Raw genomic sequence first — 24660 nt, 5'->3', positions numbered from 1 at the left:
TTAAGAACAAGTTTTTTTTTTTTTCTGGCATTTTCTCCTCTTCCACTACAGCGTTCTTCTCCCCCTCTTTTTCTTTCTCTACAGCAACAGTGATGGTGGAAGCAATGACAGTAGCGCTGTAATACAGTGAAGGGTGTTTAAATCTTTTCCTATTATTGTGGGGGGTGCAGTTGGTAATCATGAGCGTACAGGTAGTAGTAATCATGGGTATGCAGAAAATAATAGCCAATTACTTAATTTTTGTCTTTTACACATCCCGGGATGTACAGGAAGAAGAAATAATGGGGTGTAAGAAGCAATTTGGGTATCTTTCCTATTGTTCAAACAATTACTTCTTTTTATGGTCTTCTTTTCTTTTCAAACGGTGTATTCTTTTATTTTTATTTTAATTTAATAAAAAAATAATACAACAATGCAATGGAAGAAAAGTGAGCATACAATTCGTCTCTGAATATGTCAGCAGTAACAACAATATTTCACGAAGTAATCTCTACAAAGCTTTGATGAACTCCTACCAGCATTTGGTCTAGTCTACAACACACAAGGAATAAATAACCAAGTTACACATTCACATCTCCCTGGTAATCTATTCATGATCAGGTTGCCACCAAACCAAGAAAACACAACATTTTAGGAAATATTAAGCACGAATTATTATTGTTCATCCGGAATTTTGCATATTGCATATGCTTTCTTGCCAATCTTACATTCAATACCTTTGAATTTGCATTTTCCCGCAGCACACTTCATTTCCTCGTCCACAACTTTCTTCAGTGAATGGGCAATGTCACCAAGTGACCATGCCAGGGATATGTGCGGACGTGGATCCTGTAAAGTGTAGTTCAAGTTCAAATACCAGAACAAAAACAGAGATAAGACAGTAGTTATGATGCAGTGGTTAGGGTGGCAGCATTACTCAACAAAACTTCTGACCTTCTAAAACTCAGGAAGATTATGGAGTCTGTAAATTGTATTCACTGCTTCAATTTGCTTTGTAATCTGCAATTAATTGGTAAGAAAAAACACATTTCACATTAATTGATAAACTAGATGGAGAGAATGAATTGGCATAAGATTAAACAGTGAGAAATTAGTAGTCTTTTCACATATCAACTCTGTTTTCCAGATGTTCTCATCCCATCTCTAGTCTTTTCCCAATTATGTATGTGCAACTTCCGATGCAAGAATGTACCGAGTTTTGAGAATTTACATTTCCATCTTTATTTTATTCAGTTTTTCATGTCACCCTAATGATTTAATCCAGTTTCAAATGCAATTTTTCAAACTTTCTATTGCTATATTACTAATGAAATGATTTCCGTTACCAAGAGAGCATTAACATGTTCTAAATCAGCAGCTTTATAGAAAACAAACCAAGGTACAAATATTAAGCCACTATCAATACACATTTAAGAGAAAAGTGCAACACATAATTCCAACTGGGGTATGATTTAAGAGTAAAACAAGTAACAGGGGCATGCAAACAGAAAATGAAGGCCACAAATCATACCTCTATTAACCCTCTTTGAACAACTTCTACCGAGAGAAAGGTGCGTGTGTGATCATCATTAACAAAGACCTCCCACTTGTTAAAGTCAATCCAATACCTACTTCAGAGGGAAACAATGAGGAAAACAGGTGGAAAAGAACATTTCATGTGAAGAATAGAAGAACTAAAACTGACTGGCGTTGGATGTGAAGCTTCTGTTTGAGCATTGAGATCACCGAGTCAATCTGGTGCACTCGTATTGGAACAGTTCTTCCCAAACTTATGTGAAATTCTCTTCCCAAGGCAACTTGTTCGAGCTTCTCATCATGTTGGCACAGGATGTTTAATGGGACATCAACATCAACAACATTAAGATTTGGTACCCGAGATGACACTTTTTTCAAGAAAGCAGATAGTTCTTTCTTCGATGGAGATGAAATGTTAACTGTAATGATTATTTTAATGATTATTTTCAGTCTAGAGCGATGCTTATCCAAAAATTCATTCAATTCTTGCATACAAATATTGAAATTATGTGGCTTCAAAGGCTACATTTGAGGATTGGAGAATTTTTTTGGAAGGAGGAAAAATATGAAGGTATCAACCCAAGACAAAAGAGATAGAAGAAGCTAAGATGACTTTTGAAGAATTGCTCAACAAACTTTTGTTGCCGAATGAAACTGAACTAGCAAGTAAGCTCCTCAAAGATTCATTCAACTAAGCATCCATGCTGAGTGAAATATGGACAGTGTGCAAGATTAGAAAGGTTGCTCAACAAAGAAATTCTGCTGAGCAATTGTTTGGCAGTGGGCCAAAGTGCTAAAACTAACGAGATAACACTATTCCATTGTTCAGAACTCTCCTAGCTCATGTTTCTAGGATTCTTCGTTTCCTTTTAGATTTTGACGCTTCTCATGGCAACGAGTACCTAATCTCTCCATTGTTGGGGTTAGATGTTACACTTAGAAAGTAATAGGCCTAAGCGCAAGGTAAATCTAAATGTGAGGCATTCTAATGTGCACAGACAAATGGATAGAGTAAATTCAATAAAATTCACCACAGCAGAAAAACCATCACGAGAAAAACATATAATGATATGTTTACAAAGACAAATTCTTTCAAAGATCACAACTCACTTACTTGGTATGTAAACATGTAAGGCATAGTTACCATCAACATGAGGGAAGCTCCTAACTCTTGTTGTCTGACCTGTCTGCATATCTATAGAACATTTACCATAAAAACCATGAATAGTTGTCTACAAAAGAAACAAAGCATACTAGCACATAAGAAGAAATAAAGTTGGTTATAATGAAATTCCATCATAAGAAATATGAGTTTATGAATTCAGAAAAAAGTTGTATTGTAACATCAACTAAGATTTTGAGGTTGGTAAAACTTGCAATTCTTATTATTTCCTATTGGATCGCCTAAACATATCCAACAAGATAAAAGCTTCATTCTCTTTTTTCGTCAAATAATGAGTAAATAAAATCAGCTTAAAACCTAGAATACCAAGAAATGTTGACGGGTCAAGGAGAGAGATAGGAGGTGGTGGCAAGGGTGTGAATACTGCTGGGGGAGCAGAGGTTGGAGCTGAAGGTGCAGATTCCGAATCTGAATCAGAAGATCCATCACCATAACATGATTTCAGTGCCTCCATTTCAGTCTAAACTTTATAACATACGAAGATCTGCACATGAAACTGATAAAACTTATGGTACCTCAACAAATATAATAATCGAAGAATTATAAAAAGCTTTAATAAGCAATTCCTGTGTGTGTTTCTATGCAATTGTATAGCTCAATTTTATGATACAAAAACAAATAGCTCCCCCATTTAATTCGCAACTTAGCCCTTTATGTACTTATTCTATGATATTTGCAATGATAAATCCACGGTGGTTGTATACTAAATGTGATCGAAAATAATTTTTTTAAAAGATTGCACATACAGGACTTGGCATGGGATTTCATTACTTTCTGCTGGTAATGCTCAACCATTAAGAAAGGCACACCTTTTATAATGAAGCAAAACACTAAGTAAGTTTCACCATAACCAATTCCTATATGGTCGTAAAAGAACAGTGTCACATCAGATTTGAAAAACTGTACATACAATATATACATGTTACAAGTATTTGTTTGTGCAAATGCCATGGCAATGCATAAAACCAACCATTGCCGCATTATAACAATTAGAATGAGACAAATCAAAGTTTGATTAAGCACTAGAAGGAGATTACAAAACTGTCACTAAAAAGGTAGAAATTTTACTATTATAATGAGACAAATCATAGGATAATGGAAACTCGGAATTGATGAGAGCTGGAAAAATCTGTACAACAGTTTTTGAGATGTTATGGAATTTATCAGTCGAGAACAGATTTGTTATCAGAAAATAAATTTGAATCATAGTAAATGAGATGGAAAGCAAAAGAAGACACAATGTCCCCAAGGTAAAGAAAGAAACACTTCTGGTGGCTAAGGATTCTATGAAAATAGTCTCTTTATTCACCGAGTTTGTTTGGCTAAGTACACCACTTATTATGAACTACTCAAACTGGACCCAACTTAAAAAGTTCTTCATGAAGGGAAAGCCTGAAAAGTAATATCTCATACATAGACAAAACTAAAGACCTAATCACCAATTCTTTAGAGTAATCCCTATCCCTGAGACTGAAAATTGAATATTGAGTGCATTTGCAGCTTACTATGCCTTAAATCATTTCTATAAGTTGGTGAGATCTGTGCATCTTTTAACATGAATTTATTTTATTTTTTAGGCACAACACCTGTGGATTTTAATACTCTTTTCATCAACTAGCCTTTTTCTAACATTAGTCACCTTATCTCATACATTTGAAGAAAAAGTTCCAAAACTCAATTCCACATCAGCCCTTTTCCTATTCTTTTTAATCATGGACAAGATTCATCATCCAAACTTACAGCCGCAAAATTCTCAAATTTCAATGCAGATTGAATATAGTGCATTAGTTCCTCATGTTGTTCGCTTTTCAACCATTTATTCTTTTAAACATGGTCTTTTATATTTTGATCCCTAATTTGACCTGATACTCACATTGCAATATTCAGCCAACAGAAAGTTTTGCCATGCAAGACTTGAGTTGCATGGACTGATAAAGGTAATTTGCCAAACTAAATATTCTCAACTGTTTGTTCTATTAAATATATGCAACTCGGTTTTCACTCATCATAATATGAGAAGTAACTACACACTTCTTGGAAGTGGGTACAAAGATTAATTGCTGGCTCACCCTATTGCTTGTAGGTAACCTTTTACATAACAAGCCACCACCAAAAACATCCACAACCAAGAAATTTCAATCTGATTTTGCAGGTGAAAACCACCATCGGTTGTTAAACTTGGCAGTAAATCCGTGAAGACTACTACAGCAAAGCATGCAACAACCAGTGCAGTTGGGAAGATTCCCATTCCTTGTGTCAAACCAAAGGCCATGCTAATCAGCTGCCAGACTATGGCCTTCATTGAGCAAATCTTCAATAGCCTCCTCATATACAAATTCCAAACAATCTACAAGCTATGTCTACCCCCCACCAGGAAACCAGTGGCTAGTTGCTGCTGCCATGTCCCCATCTGAAGGCTTAGTATACAAAACAGTCATATGGTCATCCCCTCAAATGCAGGCTTCATGGCACCCATATACGGCACTTTTGGCTAAGTGAGTTTTAATCCTTTAAGCAATTCTTGCTCCAAGTTTTCGCCAAGAGTTTCGAATCCTTTCTGGTTCATCAATACGACCATTCCTTCATAAACCATCTTCTATATCAGCTTCAGCTGTTGCGGGAATGGGGCACTCCAATGGTCCTGAAAACCAAAACTCGTGGAGAAGTCAATTCTGTACAACTAGCAGTCCTTCCAAGAGGATCAGCAATGGACAAGTGCTTCCTTTGTTTCCTTAGACACCAACATATATAGGTGTAAATCCTTACGCACATCATGCTAAACCCTCCTATCCAAACACGACAGCAACTCCAATCCCACCACAGTGACTATATATAAGTATAACTGATCCAATGGAATGCAAACCCCCCACTCGCACCCCAGTCCTATTTAAAATTTACACAACTTGGGATATATAAACAGTCTTCGCAACCTGAGAAAGTGGAAATCTAAAGAAGACTAATCACACACTTACCTGATATATAGGGGATAAAGGTGTATCCTGCCTAGTTCAATGATTAAGAAGATCCTGGTGAATAGGGAAATAGATAGCTCAAATCAGATTTCCTATATAAATATGATTGTGAGAAACATATGACTAAAAACCCTAAATTCTAGTGCCTATATAAATAGATCTGTTGTAGACACATCACAAATGTTGTGAATTTATAGTCTTACAGCTGTTCTTTCTTGATTTTATTTGTTGCCACATTGCTTTTTCTTCATTACTCTAGATGCATATATCTTCTATCCAAAGCATAACCAGAATTCAAGACACAAATTTACAGAGTCAATAAATACAAACTCACACCCTTTAATAAAGCTTAATGTTATTAAACTCGTTAATTCCAAACTCAGCACATATTTTATCTACAAAACAAATAAATAACGGGTTATATTTTGACTACTGGGATAATTATATTTGCTACTCTTATGCTCTATTTTGATCCTACACCTATCTTGATATTTCAATCAAATCATAGCCCTCTATTGTTACATTGAATCTGGGTATGCATTCTAATTATGAACAAACAGTTAAAGAATTGTAAGAAAGAAACTTACCCTTTACAACACACAGGATTTGAAATTAAAAACTGTGGATTGGTGGGATCAAATCATCAAGCTTCTGCACAAAAACACCGGATATTTACAACATTATTTATATCTCAGCTTAAGAGAATCGTACAATAAGAATACATAAGGCATCGTAGCAAAGGCTAAATATTAAGCCAACAACAAGACATAAGCCAAGACTTGGGCAGAATTATAAAAGAAAAAAAAAACACAACCAAATCAAGTAACTAAATGCAGAACTGAGATTAGACTAAAATGTTCAACCAAAACAATAATCAACATCTTATTGAAGAAAAATGTAGAAAAAATTAATTAACAATAGCATAAAATAAGAATTATCAAAGTAAAGAAAACACAACATATAGATTAATAGGAACTAATTGAAGCAGTCATAAGTCCACTGAAGAGGCCAAGGCATCACCACCAATTGTTCCCAACTCTGGATACCCTTATCAATCCCTCGCACCAATTGTGAGTGAACTCTGTTCTCTTCCACATTTCTCTCCTGTGTATAAACAAACAATACATGTCCAATATCTCTTTCAATCCACTAGGAGGGATTCAAGCAGAAGCATATAATGCTTTCAAATGAGAAACCAAACCACCCTTAAAAAAAATCAAACATTTAAAGTTACTGCCTAACTTCAAGTTAGTCTCACAAGACTCAGTATCCTCACAGCACCAAGTCCAAATAAAAAAAAAAAAAAAAAGATTCAAATTCAGCATCATGTGAACAAATACTTAGAAAATTACGATGTCAAAATGCATCTAGGAATAAATGGTCATGAGGGGCTTGATGATCACAGCGAGCTCGGGAGATCTTGGAGAGCTTAACGAAACATGAACCGAACAAACCAATTGGGATCAACTTAGAGGGTGATTTACTAAAACAACTGTGCCCAATACTGGAACATAAGCACTCCTGTAACACCCTTTTACTATAAACAAAAAATATCTATAATGAAAAAAAAAATGGTTTCTAAATTTATATTAAAATTATTAAAAAGTTGTATATAAAAAATTATATTTTACTAATTTTATAAATTTATAGTTATATAATAAGATTACTTGTAATTTTCATGACTGTGATAAAATTGGATATTTTGTTTTACAAACCACCAAAATTAGTTACATTCATAAAAATAAAAAAGAAAACAAAATGTATGAGAAAAAGTTACAGCATTCTCAATAATAACAATTGGTAATGACAGTTATTCCTTTTTTACATATGAATATATCTGTTTTGATGTACACAATTTTTTTTTCATTCTGCTCTTTATAATTAACTTTTTCTCAAAAAGTAACTGTTATTTTGTATAAAATTTTCACACATTATTTTTTTTCATTATATTTGTAATTTTATTTTTTACCATTAACACTCATTTTTCATTATTTTTATTATTTTTTTATATATTAACTTAATCAATTTATATATATATATATATATATATATGTATATTATTAGTTTACAATATTAATATTAAAAAAATATAGACACTCAGCTATTGTATAAAAAAAGTACTGAAAAATGTAGTCTTCTATATAATTATTAGCGATAAACAAATGTTTCCGTGAACGTGTGTTTTGATTTTTTTAATTTTTATAAATATTTGAGTTAAAATCAATAATAAATATATAATTAATTTTTAAAATAGTCGATAAATATAAAATTAAGAAAATAAAATATATATATATATAAAAAGGTTTTTAGAATAAGAGTTAAAAATATAAGAAATTTTTAAAATAATGGTTAAAGATAAATTATTTATAAAATAATTAATTTTTAAAATAATAATTAAAAATAAAATTGGAAAAATGAGATGTATACACGTCTTTTTATATATTATTATAAATAAATTTTAATTTATATTTTATTAATATTTTTGAGATAAAAGTATTATTTTATTTTTCACGCTTTTTCTATTGAAAAAATTTCCTTCGCTACTAATTTCATCTCATTTTCTTTAATGGGTATAAATTTATTTATTTTTTATTCTCCTTAACATTTTGGTACGTTTGTCCTTATTAATTTCTTAACAAATTAATATTAATTCCTTAACATTTTGTTACGGTTGTCCTTTAAAAAAATTACAATAAAAAATTTGAAATTATTAAAGATTCTATGTCAAATCAAGACACGTTTTATTTTATTTTTCAAGATCATATATTAAAAAATAATAATTACATAAATATTAAAATAAAATGAAGATAAATTTACATTATTGAATATTCAAAATTAAGAATTGAACATTTTTATGTAAAAAAAGTATTAATAAATTATTTAATTGTATGAGATTTTAATTTGTATTTTTTAAATACAATACATCGTTAAAAAAATAAAGAAAAAGTATGACAAAAATCATTATATGAAATAAAGTTATTTCAGGATTTATGGTAAATAAATGTTGTGGATATTACGAATCTAATAATTTGACAGAATGAAAAGTTGGAAAACCAAACAAAAAGAAATTTTGTCAGATTAATTTATTTTATACGAGAAGTGGAACAGGTATCAAGGGACAGCGTAAGGTCCATTAAAATTTTTGTTCTTTTCTGTCCTAAATTATAAGGGTTGTCTTTGTGAATTGGGCCTAAGGGCTGACCCAGTAAGGAGAAACCAGATTCTTAAGTCTGCCCTAACACATCACTTCCTTCATTTTACAGAAAACAACATCCTTGTCCCTTAGAGTAGCCGCGACTTCCCGCTAGGGTTTATACCTCAGTTATCTCCAAGCGTGTTCAACCCCTTCTTGCTCCACGTAAGTTATCCCTCAGCTTACACTTCTCCTCCCTGATTATATGTTCGTTTTACAGTAGGGTTTCACCGTGAGCTTAGTTCCTAACTCTGTTCCACTGTCTTGTTCAGTTCGCAAGCCCACTCTTTGAGCTGCCGTGCTCCGCTAGTTAGAGTTGAGGCACTTTCTGGCTACTTCCAGGTAAGGGAAGCTAGAACCCTTTTGTTTAATGCGATTGCGGTTTGTTTTGTTTGTATTTTCATGATTCTTGAACTGATATATTGTTGTGGATACATGGAATGGTTTGTGTTGTCGTTGGTGTGTGAAAATACAACTGTTGCAGGTACGGACAGTGGCGACGACTGATAATCTCGCCTAGGCGAGGTGAGCATAGGCTCGCCCAGGCCTTCTCGCGCGAAGAGTCGCTCAGGCGACTCACTCAGTTTTGAGCAAGCGAGCGTCTCGCTTAGGCGAGGAGCGTCTCGCCTAAGCGAGAATGTGCATAAGGCCACTGTTCCAGATTCTCGAGTTCTCGCCTAGGCGAAGGGCGCTGGCCTGAGCGAGAGTCTCTCTTGCCTGGGCGAGGCCCTTCAGCCTGAGCGAGGAGCTGGGCGAGAATTCGCTTCAGATTGGTGTTCTTCTTGTTCTTGGGTGTTTGACCTGTATTTGATTGTACTATTATATGATGGCATGGGGGAAATGAGTATGCATGAGTAGGAGGCTGTATGAGTTATGAACAATAAATTTTTTTAATAATGCTTGATATGTAATGAACATGAGATGGTTGGTATCAAAATGGCACGGTATTGGCATGAGGTGAAATGCTATATTTATGTTTAGGGATGGATGAGCTGGAATGGTATTCTACATGAAATTAGAATGAGGAAATTTGGTTATGAAGATTGGCATGAGAGTCATGTGCATGGAAATGATTAATTTATTGATTGATATCCTTGGTCCGTGTCAGTGTGTAAATCCTTGAGATCTCTAGGTGGGGTCTCAGGGTCGTGCTTCAGTGGTTGGGACGTAATTTCATGGCTCTTGTTAGTGGGTGTCCATGGTGGTGCCCCATCTGTATAACTAGGTAAGGATTCAAGGTAAGGTTGCATCCTGACACTCTAAGAAGTCAGTTAGTCTCACCTAGAGCGGACTGACTGAGAGTAGCAGGAGGCCTGAAATTCATTAAGGACTAACTTTGTGGTGAGGGAAATTGATTCATTGTAACACTTGTAACACATAGCTCGGGGGTGAGCAGCTCGGGGGGTGAGTAGAGGTATCCACCACAAGTGCAAGCATCCGCTGAATCCGACCAGGTTATATGTATCCGGATGAGTCGAGTCGAGTCTTAGTGTATTGCTTGGAAGGTCGTAACATGCTTGTATGATGTATGTATAATGGACTGTGAATATGTATCTAATTTCATTGATGAAATGGTTTTGGCTCTAGCTTACCATTTGCTTGTTTGATTGTCTTGTGTGTGTGGTTCTTCTCTTTCGCGATGATCATCAATTTATTGATGTAAGCAGAAGCGAGATGTTCTTGCTGTCAACAGGGGAATGGTGACTCCACTGCATAGCCCACGCCTGGGCTGGATCCTGATTCATGTCTTTCTTTTAGGGCCGTGGTGACTCCACTGCATAGCCCACGCCTGGGCTGGATCCTGATTCATGTCTTTCTTTTAGGGCCGTAGAATATTCTGTAACTGTTTCTTTTGGTACCGTTACACGTTTTGGTTGGTTGTAGGGAGTTACTTTTAAACTCCGGGACTGCGCTGAGATATTATTCTAGTGTAACGCTTCTTTTAATTACGGTATTAATTAAATGGGGTGTTAGGGATTTTCATCTCCAATATTCAATATTCATACTTTTATAAGTTGGATTAATTTGTTTTGCTTATTATGTATTATCTTATCATCTATTTTTTCATTTAAAAAGAATATATTTAATCAGATATATATTATCTATTTGCACTGCATTCATAAGTACAAAAGCATATTTGTTATATAACTGTTATTATTTATTTCAATCACCCAACACAATGTTTATAAAAACTTCATGAGATAATAATTATAAATAATATACTAATTTTAACTTTTTAGACTGTAAAACTATTTTCCAATGTTGAGGATGATAAAGTAGTTCTACTATTTTCTTCTGAAAGACTAATTTATTCAATTTGTCTTAATATATTATGTTTTAGGAAAACTAAATTATTTTAATTTAAAAAATGATAATAATGGTGTTAACAAACATTATTGATGATATCTAATAAACAATATCTAAATTTGAAAATTATTTCGGTTTTCAATATTTAATATATTAACTTTATTCCAAAACAAAGGGAAAAAAACTGCAAAAATAATTAACTTTGCATTAGTAGGGTTTATCGTGATCTTTTATATTAAGTATAGTTTTTAATACATTATTATTATAAATAATGCATTTTTTTTATTCAGTACTATGTATGAATTTTTCTATGCTTCAAATAACTAGCTACCACAAACTTGAGTTTCCATGTACTATCTTACGTTTTAGTTAATTGCTTTATAAGAAAATGGGCAAGTAAAATAGAGTGAAACAAAATCACAAAAACAACCTTGAATAAAATGGGTATTTATTCAAAGAGAATGAAGCTCACAAAGATTGTGATACAAAAGGTTGGTATGTATAGCTTCTAAAAAAGACTTTGAAGTAGTATCATGCATGGATATGTACGAGTGAATGTAACCTAATTATAGGATATGTATTTTTATGTACACTTGTAGACTTCAGCATGCATGCGAAGATACCATGGCTGAAAGAGGTTGGAAATTAGTATTTCCTACAAACCAATAGAGTGCCCATTTCAAATTGCAAAGTGTGTACTTCAGAGATTTTGTCCAATTTTCCTGTTTATTGAAGCTTTGAGTGATGGAATAGTTTTCCACTTTGTCATTGTCAATCCTACAAATTACCCAAAAATGACATTCTCAATCATCAAACTAATGCAGGAAAACAAGTAAAGTTAATGTAGTATAAAACACCACTGCAGTGAATGAATATATTATACTCGGTACTACTTACTTATAAGGCAGTTTGAAACATTTCTCTGGTGGTATGTTATTCTCTTGATCCTTAGACTTGGCAAAGTCTGCAAAATCCTTGAGGCAAGCTAAAAACAATGTCATTGCTTTGTCATACCGTGTACTCCAGAACAAGTTGACAGGACCAAACCTGGTAACATAATACCATCTACTAATATGATTCAGTAGCCAAGTTTAAGAACAAAACTAAACACAGAAAGTTTACTAAATTGTTATGTTTACAACTTATACAAGTCATAACACCAACCACAATCTCAGCACGCATACAGAGCCTGAGTCAACTGCCAAGTAAATGGCAATACCTTAAATAGTGTAAGAACCTCAATGTAGCTCCATGGTTTATCCTAATGTTTATACATATAAACAGAAGTAATAAAACTAACAACAGACATTTAGAAATTGCTACCAATCAATCAGCTGGTAGATCTGATTTCCTTCCTACACATTGCACTACTGATTTTGGCTCTCAAATTCTATTTTACAATTGGAGTAGAAAACCAGACTCAAATGACAACAAATGTAGAACAACGAAACATACTTACAGCTCAAAGGTACTATTATTGGTGTCTGTGATACGAGGGTAGCTACCCATAGGAATTATCTTTATTCGATATCTAAAGGTAACAAGTTTAGGAGTTACAAGTCAGCAGAACAACAAAAATCTTATTCCCGTTGGAAGAGTTTGATACGAGAATCACAGTTTCATATTACTAGTCATTCCACTAAATTATATGAAAACTGACAATAACATAAGAGGAAATAAAGAAAAGGCAATACTTAAGAAGTATAAGCATAAATCATAAATAAAACTAGACTATAATGGCCTGGAAGTGTAGTGTCAATTCAGAAGAGGCAATACTTAAGAAATTTTGGTTTCAATTTCATAAAAGATATTAGCAAGTAACTATATATGCCTACGAAGACAACAGTCTTTGTCAGCCTAAAATCATCCCTTGTGATGTTTTTCCCAGGCAGATATCACTCGAACGAACTTGAGAAAAAAATAATACAGTAATTAGCAGATGGCTTCAATAACTAGATCATCAATACACGCACACAAATATACATGCAGACATAAAAGAGAATTATACTACATTTACAAAAGTAACTATACTTATACAACATGCTTAATGACAAAGGATACTGAAACTTCGGTCGGAAATACTGGCACATAGTATGAAGAAGAAGGCAAGCTTGGCCCCAGGCAGCATTTATCTCATCCCATTCAACCTACACATTTCATAATAGCCAAGTAAACATCATAATCAAAACTTCAAAGTAGAATGAAAAAAAGATTTAAGATTAATAAATCCTCTAGGACAAATAATTATAACATCTATAAATCACCAAATGAGAAAAGAACACGTGCAGCTACAATATTTTCTTTTATCAAGGAACATTCCAAAGCAAAACATGACTGCATGACTGCAAAGTTGAAAGAATTAACATCACATATTCGTTGTCTGATTCAAAAGCACGACACAGTTAGCAAAAGAATTTGTAGCAGAAGATTTTTTTTAAAATAAAAGTGCTCTTATCAACATACACCACAAAACATCTAAGACCTAGAAATTTTTGATCCAGAATGCAATAATGTACTACCAGTCATCTCTAGATTTTCTACTGCTAGCAGCCATGGCAATCTTTGCATTCATTTTATGGTGAATACATGTTTTCCTTTTAGCACTATGCACTACAATTCCCTTGGAATGGAATGCTAACAGCAGCACTTTGGATCACAAGTTTTTACCTAAGATGATAGATATAAATGCAAATATGAGTATGAATGCAAAAATATAAATTTCTCAATAACCAAACCGTCTATAAAGCTTAATCTAATACCAAATAAGACCACATAAAATACTGATTTGTAATTCCACTTGCAGAAGAAGCCTGAGCAAAGCACGGTATAAAACAAAGGAAACCTAGAAATAATTATAAAGACTCAAGAGAGTAACTTATACACCATCTTGCTTATATCACATGGTAGCTTCTCAATTATTTTAAACTTTAAAAAAGACAACAGTTACTACAGAGAAAACCAAGTATGCATATTAGCTAGATAACACATGGAGACAGCAATAAAAGACAGAAATACAACATGCTAAGCATCTTACTGGAATTTTAGGGAGTCTTCCAAGTCGAAAGTTGTTAATTGTTCCAAACTCTCCATCATGAGAAATGGGGAAGGCATCATTGAGCACATTTGTTCGCTTCAACAATTCTAAATGAGCTTGTGAAACTTCAATCTTTGCCAAGATTGCATCTCTCTCCTCCTGTTAATTCAAGTATTTGTGTTTATTTCCCAGACTTGGAAGTTATATTTTTCAGAAAAAGGAGGCAAAGTTTTCTGAACATGCATAAAATTCTTACTACAAGAGTATCAAAATAAGTGAAACCTATATTAACACAGAACATAATATAAGACAAACGCAAAATAGGATCGAAAAGAAAATGTTATGCATGAAGGATGGTCCTTTGAAAATGAATGTTATTTCCTCCATGCCATCAGTGGCATATTTCACCAATAAGATAGCAGTAGAAGTAGACCTACTAATTGAAAAAGATGAAGCCACTTTTGTCATTTGACAATGATCCTTTAGAACTTGCCTAGACTAGCACAAGACATAAACAACAGACAAAATGCCAGAAGAATTCTACCCAACAAGATGGTATGTTAAGGGGGCAGCAGGACAATGACAAACCTGATGAGAAATTAATTGAAACTGAAAATTGTTGAACTCATGCCAATACCTGTTACACATTTAAACAAGTATAATCAATTACTGACACCAAGCATCCGCATAAGCCAAATAAAAAAAAAGCACAATTTTATCTACATTTTTTGAAATTTTACTTTGGGATTATGATGCTTTATCAGGAAATATCATGTCAATGTCATCAAGGTACAGAGAAAAATGTACCTCTCTTCCAATTCTTTAAAGCGACTTGATTTTAACTCTAGTTCCTTCAGTTCAGCATTTATTTCAGCATTTTGTCGTTCAGTTTCTTCAATGGCTGCTTCAAGTCTTCGTTCTTCTTCCTCAATCTTGAATGGTATACCAAGTAAAAAATCACTGATTAAGCTTTGGAAGAAAGCTTAATAGTACAATCAAGAAAATCATCTTAATAAAACCACTGTTTCTTAGGATAAAGACATTTCCAATCAAAACTTCATATTCCACCAAAAAAAAGACAACTGTAAATTTTAAATTCAAAAAAAATTAACTGATCATTCCCGCTTCAAATAGAATCTCAAATTTAAGTACCTTGGATAGAATCTTAAGTTTAACTACCTTGGGCAACATGGCTGCCTCCAAGAATTGCATAGCAGATAGGGATGACACCACACACACTAATTGCCAAAACGACAAAATTAACTTAAACTTCATACCCTTGTTGTCATTAATAATAAAAGCTCATAGTATCTAAACAGAACATAAAGCAAATAGCAATAAAGGTCAGGGAAACAAAGTGTTTTAAAGCCTCTAAAAGTCAAGAACCATTTTCAAGATTCTTGTTAAAACAATATTTAACATTTTCTAAGAAAGTGGACTTTAATCCTAATTCAATGTCAAAAAATAGACTTGCAAGATAAAGTTTGCACCCACTAATATACTATAATTTAGTCATATTTCTAGTCGATATAGGATCTTCAAAAAAAATTTCAAAGACAGCATGGATGCTTTACTTATATTGAGAAAAAGGAATCAATTCAATAAAAAGGGGAGATTTGGTAATTTCTAATAACAAAGATATGTATGAGAATAAATAAAAAATGCTCCTAATAATACATATATAATCAAGATATTCTTAATTATATAGAATCTAATGCTTATTTCCATAATTATAACACTCCCCCTCCCTGCTAGAGCGAGTAAGTCATATGTGCCCAACTTACTACAAACATGATCTATCTTTGTTCCTCTTAAAGACTTGGTGAATATGCAAGTCAATTGTTCACTAGAGTTGACAAATGTAGCAATGATATCTCCAAATTCCAATTTTTTCTCTTGCAAAATGACAATCTACCTTAACATCTCACACTCAATATGTCTAGTTCTTGATGTAAGGTGTCTTATAAATCTTATATCGACTAAACATATTCTCAAATTATAATATATATATATATATATATATATATATATAAAAGAGCATGCAAATTGGTTTTGTAAGGTTGAGTTATGCCAAAATCTACTTTTTGATATATTTATTATAAAACTTCAATTACGTAAAAGAAACTACAACATAATTTTGCATTAAACTTTCAAGTTAATTTTAAAAGTTACAAATCATTACATTAACCATTCAAAAAAATCTTGATACTAAACTAGTTTTGATTAAAATTTTATTATATTAGTCTTTTAAAGGTTTTATCAGAAAAATAGGTTTTCAAAAATTAAATTAGTTCTTAAAAATTTAAAATGTCATCGTATTGTATTCATCCTTATGGGCACAACTTTTGTATCATCAAAAAAAAATTGTAATAGTCAAGTTTTTTGCATAAAATATTGTTGTGGTGCATATAATTTTAGAAATATATTCATAAATACACTTCTTTTTCTCTGGTAAACATACTTTTTATATATGTCCAAAAACCCCAATACTGCACTGCTACAAAAAAAGGAGCAGACACTGGGAGGAGGAAAAGAGAAAATGGCATCTTCACTGATGCGGACAAGAAACAACTTCAGGAGTTGGAAGATATGGCAAAAAGAAAAAAGGCATAGGATTTTTCAATAGCCTATCTAATTACTATTACTATGCATTAATAATAAGTTCATTATGCCTTGCCCATCTGCCTCTATATCAGAACAAACTAACATAGCATTAAATGCAAACCGCCGAAGATTCAGATATTAGTCAAAAGAGATTATGAACACTAGGATGTTTCCCCATAGTTAACACTACTAATGGTTTAAATATTAAATAAATAGTTATGTAATACACAGATTAGAAATGGCAAAACCAGATGAGCACCTTCAATTTCTCCTTAAGAAAATCAGCCTCACTGAGGACATCTCTAGCCTCCCCCTCCAAGCGTTTAAGACAGGCCTCGTAGGATTCAATGTCCCTGTTCACATCTTCAACCTCTTTATCAAGTTTATCGGACAAAATCCTCATGCAATCAAGGCATAAAGGCTGTTCAACCTGTAACCATACCCAAAAAACACACATATTATGATCCAATAACCAATAAAACCATTAAATACATTCCATATTTACGTGTTTCAGTCAAAAAACCTGCGTCTGCGTCGTGGCAATCTCAAACGCTCGAGTCAGGACAGTAATAGTGGAATTAAACCCAGAGTTATGAGGATGCAAATGGCCACCAGAATCAGCACCAGTACCTGGCGAATGAGCCCCGCCTCCATCTGTCCCCGATTCAGACTTGTACACAACCACAAACGACTCCTCCATCGCCTTTCCAGGCTGTGCAGCAGCAGCGGCAGCATCACCACGTGGGCGATGAGCATTTCCCAGAGCCTGGGGTCTTTGCTTGGGAAGCACAACATACGAATTGTCCATTTTAGTTGCACTCAGCACACTGCTGGCACCATGAACGGACAACCCTTGCATACCTACACTCATTTTCTCTTCGTCAAAAACCAAATCACCACAGCACAACTATTCACTCAAAACCAATGCCGATAACAACATTATTTCAAAATCAACAACATAAGCAGCCGTATAAATCAGCCAAATCAATAGCAAGAGGCAATCAATTAAATTAGCAAAACAATAATAAAACCCTAACGAACCGGAGCGAGAAGGATCGTTGAAGAACTTGTCAGCGTAAGAGTCGACGCCGACGATGCAGAGAGGATTGCGGCAGTTCTGGCAAACCCATCGGGGGACGTTCGGATCCACCGGGAAGGGCCGAGTCCGACCCTTATTATCGCCCTTCTTCATCGTTTTCTTTCGTTCCTTCACTGAAACCCGATTCGACGATTTTTGATTTGCTATTGTATTATAAAATAATTTTAAAAAAAAAACAAAAAAGGTAACAATAATATGGTGCCTGGGTTAGGTGGTTTAGGTGACAGACAGTAATCTAGGCAACTGAAAACGGTGAGAATATTCCGATGAAGCAAGTAACTGAACGCTGATCCCTAAGGCAGCACAATTTAGTACGGGTCGTTACTGGACGGGTTGGTGGATTCGGGTGGGGGCGCTAGCCCGGTTAATAACCGGAACCTATGGTGGGCTTTGACTTCCTGCACCCTAGTAAATGCACCTCAAACAATAATAATGTTTGCCGGAAGCCTCATATCGGAATATAAGGTCAACCTACAGTATATATATATATATATATATATATATATATATATATATATATATATATATATATATATATATATATATGAGTATAAATCTTATCTTATTAAATTAGATTTATAGTTATTTTTTAATATGGTATCTAATAACATAAATTACTTTTGTGCCATAGTATAAAGTTCGAACAAGCCTATTTTAATTGTTTTGTTTTTCTGTTTTAAGAGTGTTTCGAGGGGGCTTACTCCTAATGTTAAACGCCACACCAATAACATATTAAATGAATGACATAAACATTATTTCATGAAATATTCGTAAAGATATCTATTCACCGAAAAGAAATACATTTTTTGTACCTACCAATCAAAAATCAGCATAGTAATTGTCATCATTTATTTCCTTTATACTTTTATACTTGTAAAGCTTGAGTGAAATACTTGCAACCGGTTGTGATTGTATAGTTGTAGTCCGTATGAACAATAACTTAAAAAGGTGTTTGCATACTCAAAAACAACCTTGGTTCTTTTAATTTTTGAAATTATGCACTACATAACTTTGACCTTTTGCCAATGTGTCTTCCTCAAAAGACAAATCTTCTTTTTTTTCACCATTGTAGGTATGAAATTACCCTAAACATAATTACATTAACGATAATATGCAAATAATTAATTAACATTGTCTTAATAAACATGTATTCCATATGAAGAATGAAATTGATGCAGAGCGGAAGAACAATTGAACGGGATTGCGGAAGCCATGGGAAAAAAAACAGGAAACACAAGAAAGAGGGAAAGAGAGAGAGGGAAAACTGATTGTGTGAAAAAGATACTGAATGAGTCTTATTAATTAACTTTTCGGAAAGGAAGACAAACATATATACAGAGACTAAATAATGCATGAAATAACAGAATGCGTAAAAACAGTTTTAACAGACTAATCATGGGTTACAGATTGATCATTGGTTGTGTGATCTTTAGGCTGGGCAATGTGACCCTGACCATTATTCTCATTTTATGACAGCCCCCCTCAAGTTGGGCATAGATATCAAGTAGGCCCAGCTTGAATATAAGAGTGTTGAAAAGAGCTGGAGGAAGAGCCTTAGTTAGAATATCAGCTTGTTGGTGATGAGTGTTGATGTTTTTGTGTCTAGAGAAATTCATGGGTGTTGATGTAGGGGCAGAACCAAGCATCCCAGCTTCACTCAAAATATCAATAATGTACTTTCGTTGACATAGTTGTATTCCTTTGTTGCTTCTTGCAACTTCAAAGCCAAGAAAATATGTCAAGTTTCCCAGATTTTTAATCTTAAAAGTATGATCAAGAAGATTAGTAATTGAATTGATTTCAGTAATATCATCTCTAGCCAATATTACATCATCAACATATATAAGAAGAGCAGTGATGTGTGAATTATTAAACTTGAGATACAAGGAATGGTTAGCAAAGGATTGTTTATAACCATGTGAACATAGAAATTCTGAAAGCTTGGAATACCATTGTCTACTAGCTTGTTTAAGGCCATACAAAGATTTATGTAGGTGGCAAACACAATTTTTATCATCACAATTAAAACCTGGTGGTAATTGCATGTAAACTTCTTCTTCTAAATTGCCATGTAAGAAAGCATTGTTTACATCCAACTTTTTTAAATGACAGTTATGAATGGAAGTTAAGGATAGAAGCAACCTGATAGTTGTTATTTTTGCCACAGGTGAAAGAGTGTGTAGATAATCTAACCCTTCTTTTTGTGTGTAACCTTTTGCCACTAGACGCGCCTTGTAGCATTTTATAGATCCATCAGCCGTATACTTCACCTTGTATACCCATTTGCATCCAACAACATGCTTTCCTTTAGGTAAATGGCTTATTGTCCAAGTGCCATTCTGTTCCAGGGCTATTAACTCTTCTTTCATGGCTGGCTGTCAATGTTCATAGCGGGAGGCGTCTTCATAAGATTTTGGTTCAGCATGAGAATCAATGGAACAAATTACCTGTTTGAAAGAAGGAGATAATCTTACAAGAGAGATGTGAGCCTCAATAGGATATCTAGATTTCATTCCAGTTTTAGTAGCAAAAGAAGTTTGCAAATCTTGTAAATAGGCAAGAGCAGTTTTATGTCTAGTAGACCTCCTATGATGATTTTGTTCTAATCTAGAATCAATATCAGGTTCATTATTTAATCTAGTAGAATCACTAGTGTTCTCATCCTGCAATTCGTTATTTTCATAGACACTTTTATCACTCAAACAGTTAGGGATAATAAGATCAAAATCATAATCAAGAATAGGTGTAGTAATTTTGTCAACAGAATCTTCATGAGAAATGATTTTAAAAGGAAATTTGTTTTCATAGAATATAACATTTCTAGAGACGTGAATGGAATAAGATTTTAAATCATACACAACATACCCCTTTACATTTGGTTTGAACCCAAGAAATATACTTATCCGAGCCCTGGGATCCAATTTGGTTCGGTTGGCAGAGATGGTAGAAACATAGCATAAACATCCAAAAACATGTAGTTGTTTCATATCAAAAGCATTGCCATACAAAATCTAAAAAGAAGTAGAGTCTTTAAGAAAGGGAGTAGGCAAACAATTTATCAAAGTAACAGCATGTAAAACAGCAAAATTCCAAAAGTTTTGAGAGAGGTTAGATTGAAACAATAAAGCACGTGTAACATTCATAATGTGTTAATGTTTCCTTTCAACCAAACCATTTTGTTCAGGGGTTTCAATACAGCTGGTCTGATGGATGATTCCTTCAGTTTTAAAGAAATTTATCATATTAAACTCTAAACCATTATCTGTCCTAATTATCTTGATGGTTTTCTGAAACTGAATTTTAATCATAAAGACAAAATTGATTAAATGGATGCGGGTTTCAGCTTTGCTTTTCATAAGATACAACCAAGTAAATCCAGAGTGATCATCCACAATAGTAAAGAAATATTTGTCACCATTCATGGAATTAACAGCACAAGGACCCAAAATATCCATGTGTACTAAATCAAAAACAGAATCAACATAAGATGTACTATTAGGAAAAGGCAATTTCCATTGTTTGGCTAAGTGACATACATCACAATAAGAGTTTACAGGAAGAGAAATGAAGGGAAACTTTCTGTTAAGAACAACTATCCTTGTAGGTGGACGCAGTAAAGGGTATCTTGAGGTTATCATTTAAAATCGTAGAACATGGATAACATGGTGGTGGTTGTGTGGTATGGAACCAAAGGATAAGATTCCTTTGATGAGTTTATGCATATATATATATATATATATATATATATATATATATATATATATTTGATTTTCCCAGCTTTGGAAATGTAAACACTTGAAGTTTAAATTACATTTATTATGAATGACGATTAAAAAAGATTTTAATTTTCCGCATTTTGGAAAAGACATTTAATTAAACGTGACTTTATTATTTATTTTATTCTATATTATTTAAAATTAGTAATATCCAACCCGGATGTTACAGTTCGTATTGGGGAACTCCATTAGGTGTTGCGGAGTGTAGTCTGTAACAAGATCATTCTCACGTGTGGACTATAGGTGGTAGCCTGTAGTTGGAGGGGGGAGTAGACACTCATGGCAACAAGTATTAATCAATGTAATCATCAAAGGGTGTAGAATCAAGAGGCGTCCAAAGGAAGATTTGAAAGTTGGGTTTAAGAGTTGGGGTCTAATAAGGGACATGGGTTTGAAATTGTTATTTCACTGTATATTGTGTTTTATTTTATTTGATTTCAGTCTATCTGTGTGTGTTTGGCGATGATCATGTAACTCATTACATGTGAGCAGATGTTGATGCAGGTGAGCACTTGGACATTTAAAGCCGAAGAGGGGCCAGCATGGGGACTTTTTCATGGACTTATTTTTATGGATTTTCTCGTTTACTTTGTAATCATTTTCTATTAACTGTTTCGATAATTGTAAGCGTTGAATGCATTTATGGATTTTTTATATTTTGGCATTGATGAAATAAAGTTGAAAATTTTCTCGTGTTTTTGGGAAAGTAGCTTTAATATATGCGGTTTGAATTTATTTTTTATCTTATTTAATTTTTTAAATAAGAAATATCCGGCTAGGACGTCACACATTAGAACCTGAAGATGTTTATACTTGTGTTTCCTAAAGAGGGTTAAATTCGTGATACTTTGAGATGTTTGTACTCATTACCTAAAGAGGTTGATTCTCGTGTTAATCAAGAGATTTGATTAGTTGAATTTCTTAAACAACTTGCTTAAGAGACTAGACGTAATTAGAGGTATTACCTAGAGATTGTGTGCATTTTTCTATGTCTTACTCTTTATCTTATTTTACTTACAATAGTATGTCTATGCAAAATGATCACGTAATGTTTCCAAAATCTATTCATCTTCCCTTTTAGAGCTACCTTATACCACCAACCTTGTCATCCACCATGTCCATCTTCACAAGTGGTCACGATATAGAGGCAAATGATAAGTAGGGAAGCGAAAAAGAGAAAAATAGAAAAAAGTCAAACACCAAACAATGGCAGACTTTTGAAGTGACAAAGGGGGCCATGGCCCCCAATTTCTTTATATCTATATAATTTTTATGTTATTTTAAATATTTATTTTAAAATTTAATATTTTTAATATATTTTAATATTTTAATATTTTTTTATATATCCATATCTATATAAAGGAAAAATTATTTTTTTAATTGTCCACATTTATTTTTTCATTTTACTTTTTAAATATTTAAAAAAAATTATTTTATTAATATTATCTTTTAAGTAATTATTTATTTAATTTAACTATTTTTTTATTTGACTTTTTTTAAAATTTAATCATTATAAATGAAAAATAATTATAGTAAAATTATAAAATTATTTGTATTTAATTTGATAATTATAATGATAACAATAATTATAATTTTATTCTTTTTTATTATCACAAAAAAGTAAATGTAATGTTTTACTAGTTTGTGTAAAAATTTTGGAATTATTCTTTTGATTCATATTTTCGTTCAAAAATATCAAGTTGGTCCTTCAGTCATTTTTAGTCTCAATTTGTTCTTGAATTTTGACAAAATGATACAATTTCGTCATTTTTTGTTAAATTTCTTGAATCAGATCAAGGTTTTTTCATCAAAATTGAAATTGTGAATAAGGATGATTTGTTTTATTGGTGTAATGGACATAATCCTATGTCAATTTTGATGAAAAATCTTTGCCCCACGCTTCAAGAAATTTAATGAAAGAATCAAATTGCATCAATTTTTAAAAAATCGGGACGAAATTGAGACTTGAAAAAATTAAAAGATCTACTTAACATTTGGATGAAAAAATGAATGAAAAGAATAATTTAACCAAAATTATGATACTCAAAAATATATTGGTTGAAGATCCATCACTAACACTAGATATAGACATAGAAGTTCGAAGTGGATAATAGTAAACTCGTAAAGGTAAGGTGTATAATAGTATACGGGTGAAGGTAAATGACTTAAAAGACACAAATGTTGGACAACTTTCACAATATTAAGTGAGGATAGATGGGTAAATTCAATGGACTTTTTTAAAATAGTTAATAGTATAAGATTAATCTGTACTGAGTAATCACATATGAACATTATAAAAAAATAGTTTTATTTTTTTATTTAGGGTAAGTTTTTCATGTTACAATTAAACACCAAACGTATCTTTCAATAAAAGTTAAAAAGCTATAACTTTATAAAAGGCTATATCGTCAGATTTCTTTTCTTTTCTCAATCAAGATTTAAAAAAAAAAAAAAAAGGAACAAATTTGATTTCGAAGTTAGTTATTTAATTTAGCTGAAAAGGGAAAGTCAGAGGAAATAGGTTGATCATGTGCTGATAGCTAATTTCATATAACTGTTTCTTCGTTGCCTCTCCTTATCATTGATGGCACCCTAAGGATAATCTATAAAGAAGTATTGTGACACTAGACCCATGAATAGAAGAGATCTAAAAAATTGTTAGTTGCAATATTTGAAAATATAAATTTTTAATTCAAAATTTAATATCATATTAAATTTAAAAATTGCGTAATACAAAATCTTATTTATTATTAAAAAACAAAAAATATTTTTTTATATTTTAAAAATTATACATGTATGTATTTAAATTAAATTTTATGTATAAATATAGGCTTTATTTATTAACCTAGAAAATAAATGTGAAAACCCACCCTTTATACCGATCAAACTATTGAAAACATCAATGTTTTAATGCCATATCTTGCACCTTTCTTAAGCATGTGCTTTAGCTCAACACCACACAAACAAATACAAAAAA

General features: G+C 32.8%; 1 protein-coding gene, 1 long non-coding RNA gene and 1 pseudogene across 4 annotated transcripts; 1 reads left to right on the top strand and 2 right to left on the bottom strand.

Moving 5' to 3' along the window:
• Positions 1–418: 418 nt before the first annotated feature.
• Positions 419–7183, bottom strand: LOC114175028 (uncharacterized; annotated as a pseudogene). Its single transcript, XR_014985185.1, has 9 exons — positions 7023–7183; positions 6258–6318; positions 5671–5724; positions 3005–3182; positions 2630–2710; positions 1685–1934; positions 1511–1607; positions 934–999; positions 419–828 (listed from the first exon to the last, which is right to left on the bottom strand). The product of XR_014985185.1 is annotated as an uncharacterized LOC114175028 (transcript).
• A 1706-nt stretch (positions 7184–8889) lies between these two features.
• Positions 8890–10825, top strand: LOC146888632 (uncharacterized). Its single transcript, XR_014993050.1, has 3 exons — positions 8890–9028; positions 9136–9205; positions 10531–10825. It is a non-coding gene; the product is annotated as an uncharacterized LOC146888632 (long non-coding RNA).
• Positions 10826–11601: 776 nt separating this feature from the next.
• On the bottom strand, positions 11602–18325 carry ATG6 (AUTOPHAGY 6). Of its 2 annotated transcripts, none has more exons than XM_028075469.2 (10): positions 17850–18325; positions 17332–17669; positions 17068–17238; positions 15012–15136; positions 14793–14841; positions 14205–14363; positions 13232–13317; positions 12630–12701; positions 12068–12235; positions 11602–11947 (listed from the first exon to the last, which is right to left on the bottom strand). In XM_028075469.2, exons 1-10 carry the CDS (start codon positions 17998–18000, stop codon positions 11773–11775), a joined length of 1494 nt encoding a protein of 497 aa, XP_027931270.1. In that variant the 5' UTR covers positions 18001–18325; the 3' UTR covers positions 11602–11772. The 2 variants fall into 2 exon arrangements, with proteins under 2 accessions (XP_027931270.1, XP_027931278.1); XM_028075477.2 differs by having other exon boundaries at positions 12068–12217; positions 17850–18324.
• Between the last annotated feature and the right edge of the window lie 6335 nt (positions 18326–24660).

Source organism: Vigna unguiculata, chromosome 1, assembly GCF_037176805.1.
Source record: "Vigna unguiculata cultivar grain cowpea cultivar isolate G323 ecotype 2 chromosome 1, ASM3717680v1, whole genome shotgun sequence".
In the NCBI taxonomy this organism is placed as follows: Eukaryota; Viridiplantae; Streptophyta; class Magnoliopsida; order Fabales; family Fabaceae; genus Vigna; species Vigna unguiculata.
The sequence above is the reverse complement of the archived record's forward strand: the minus strand, read 5'-3'. Positions and strand labels throughout refer to the sequence as shown.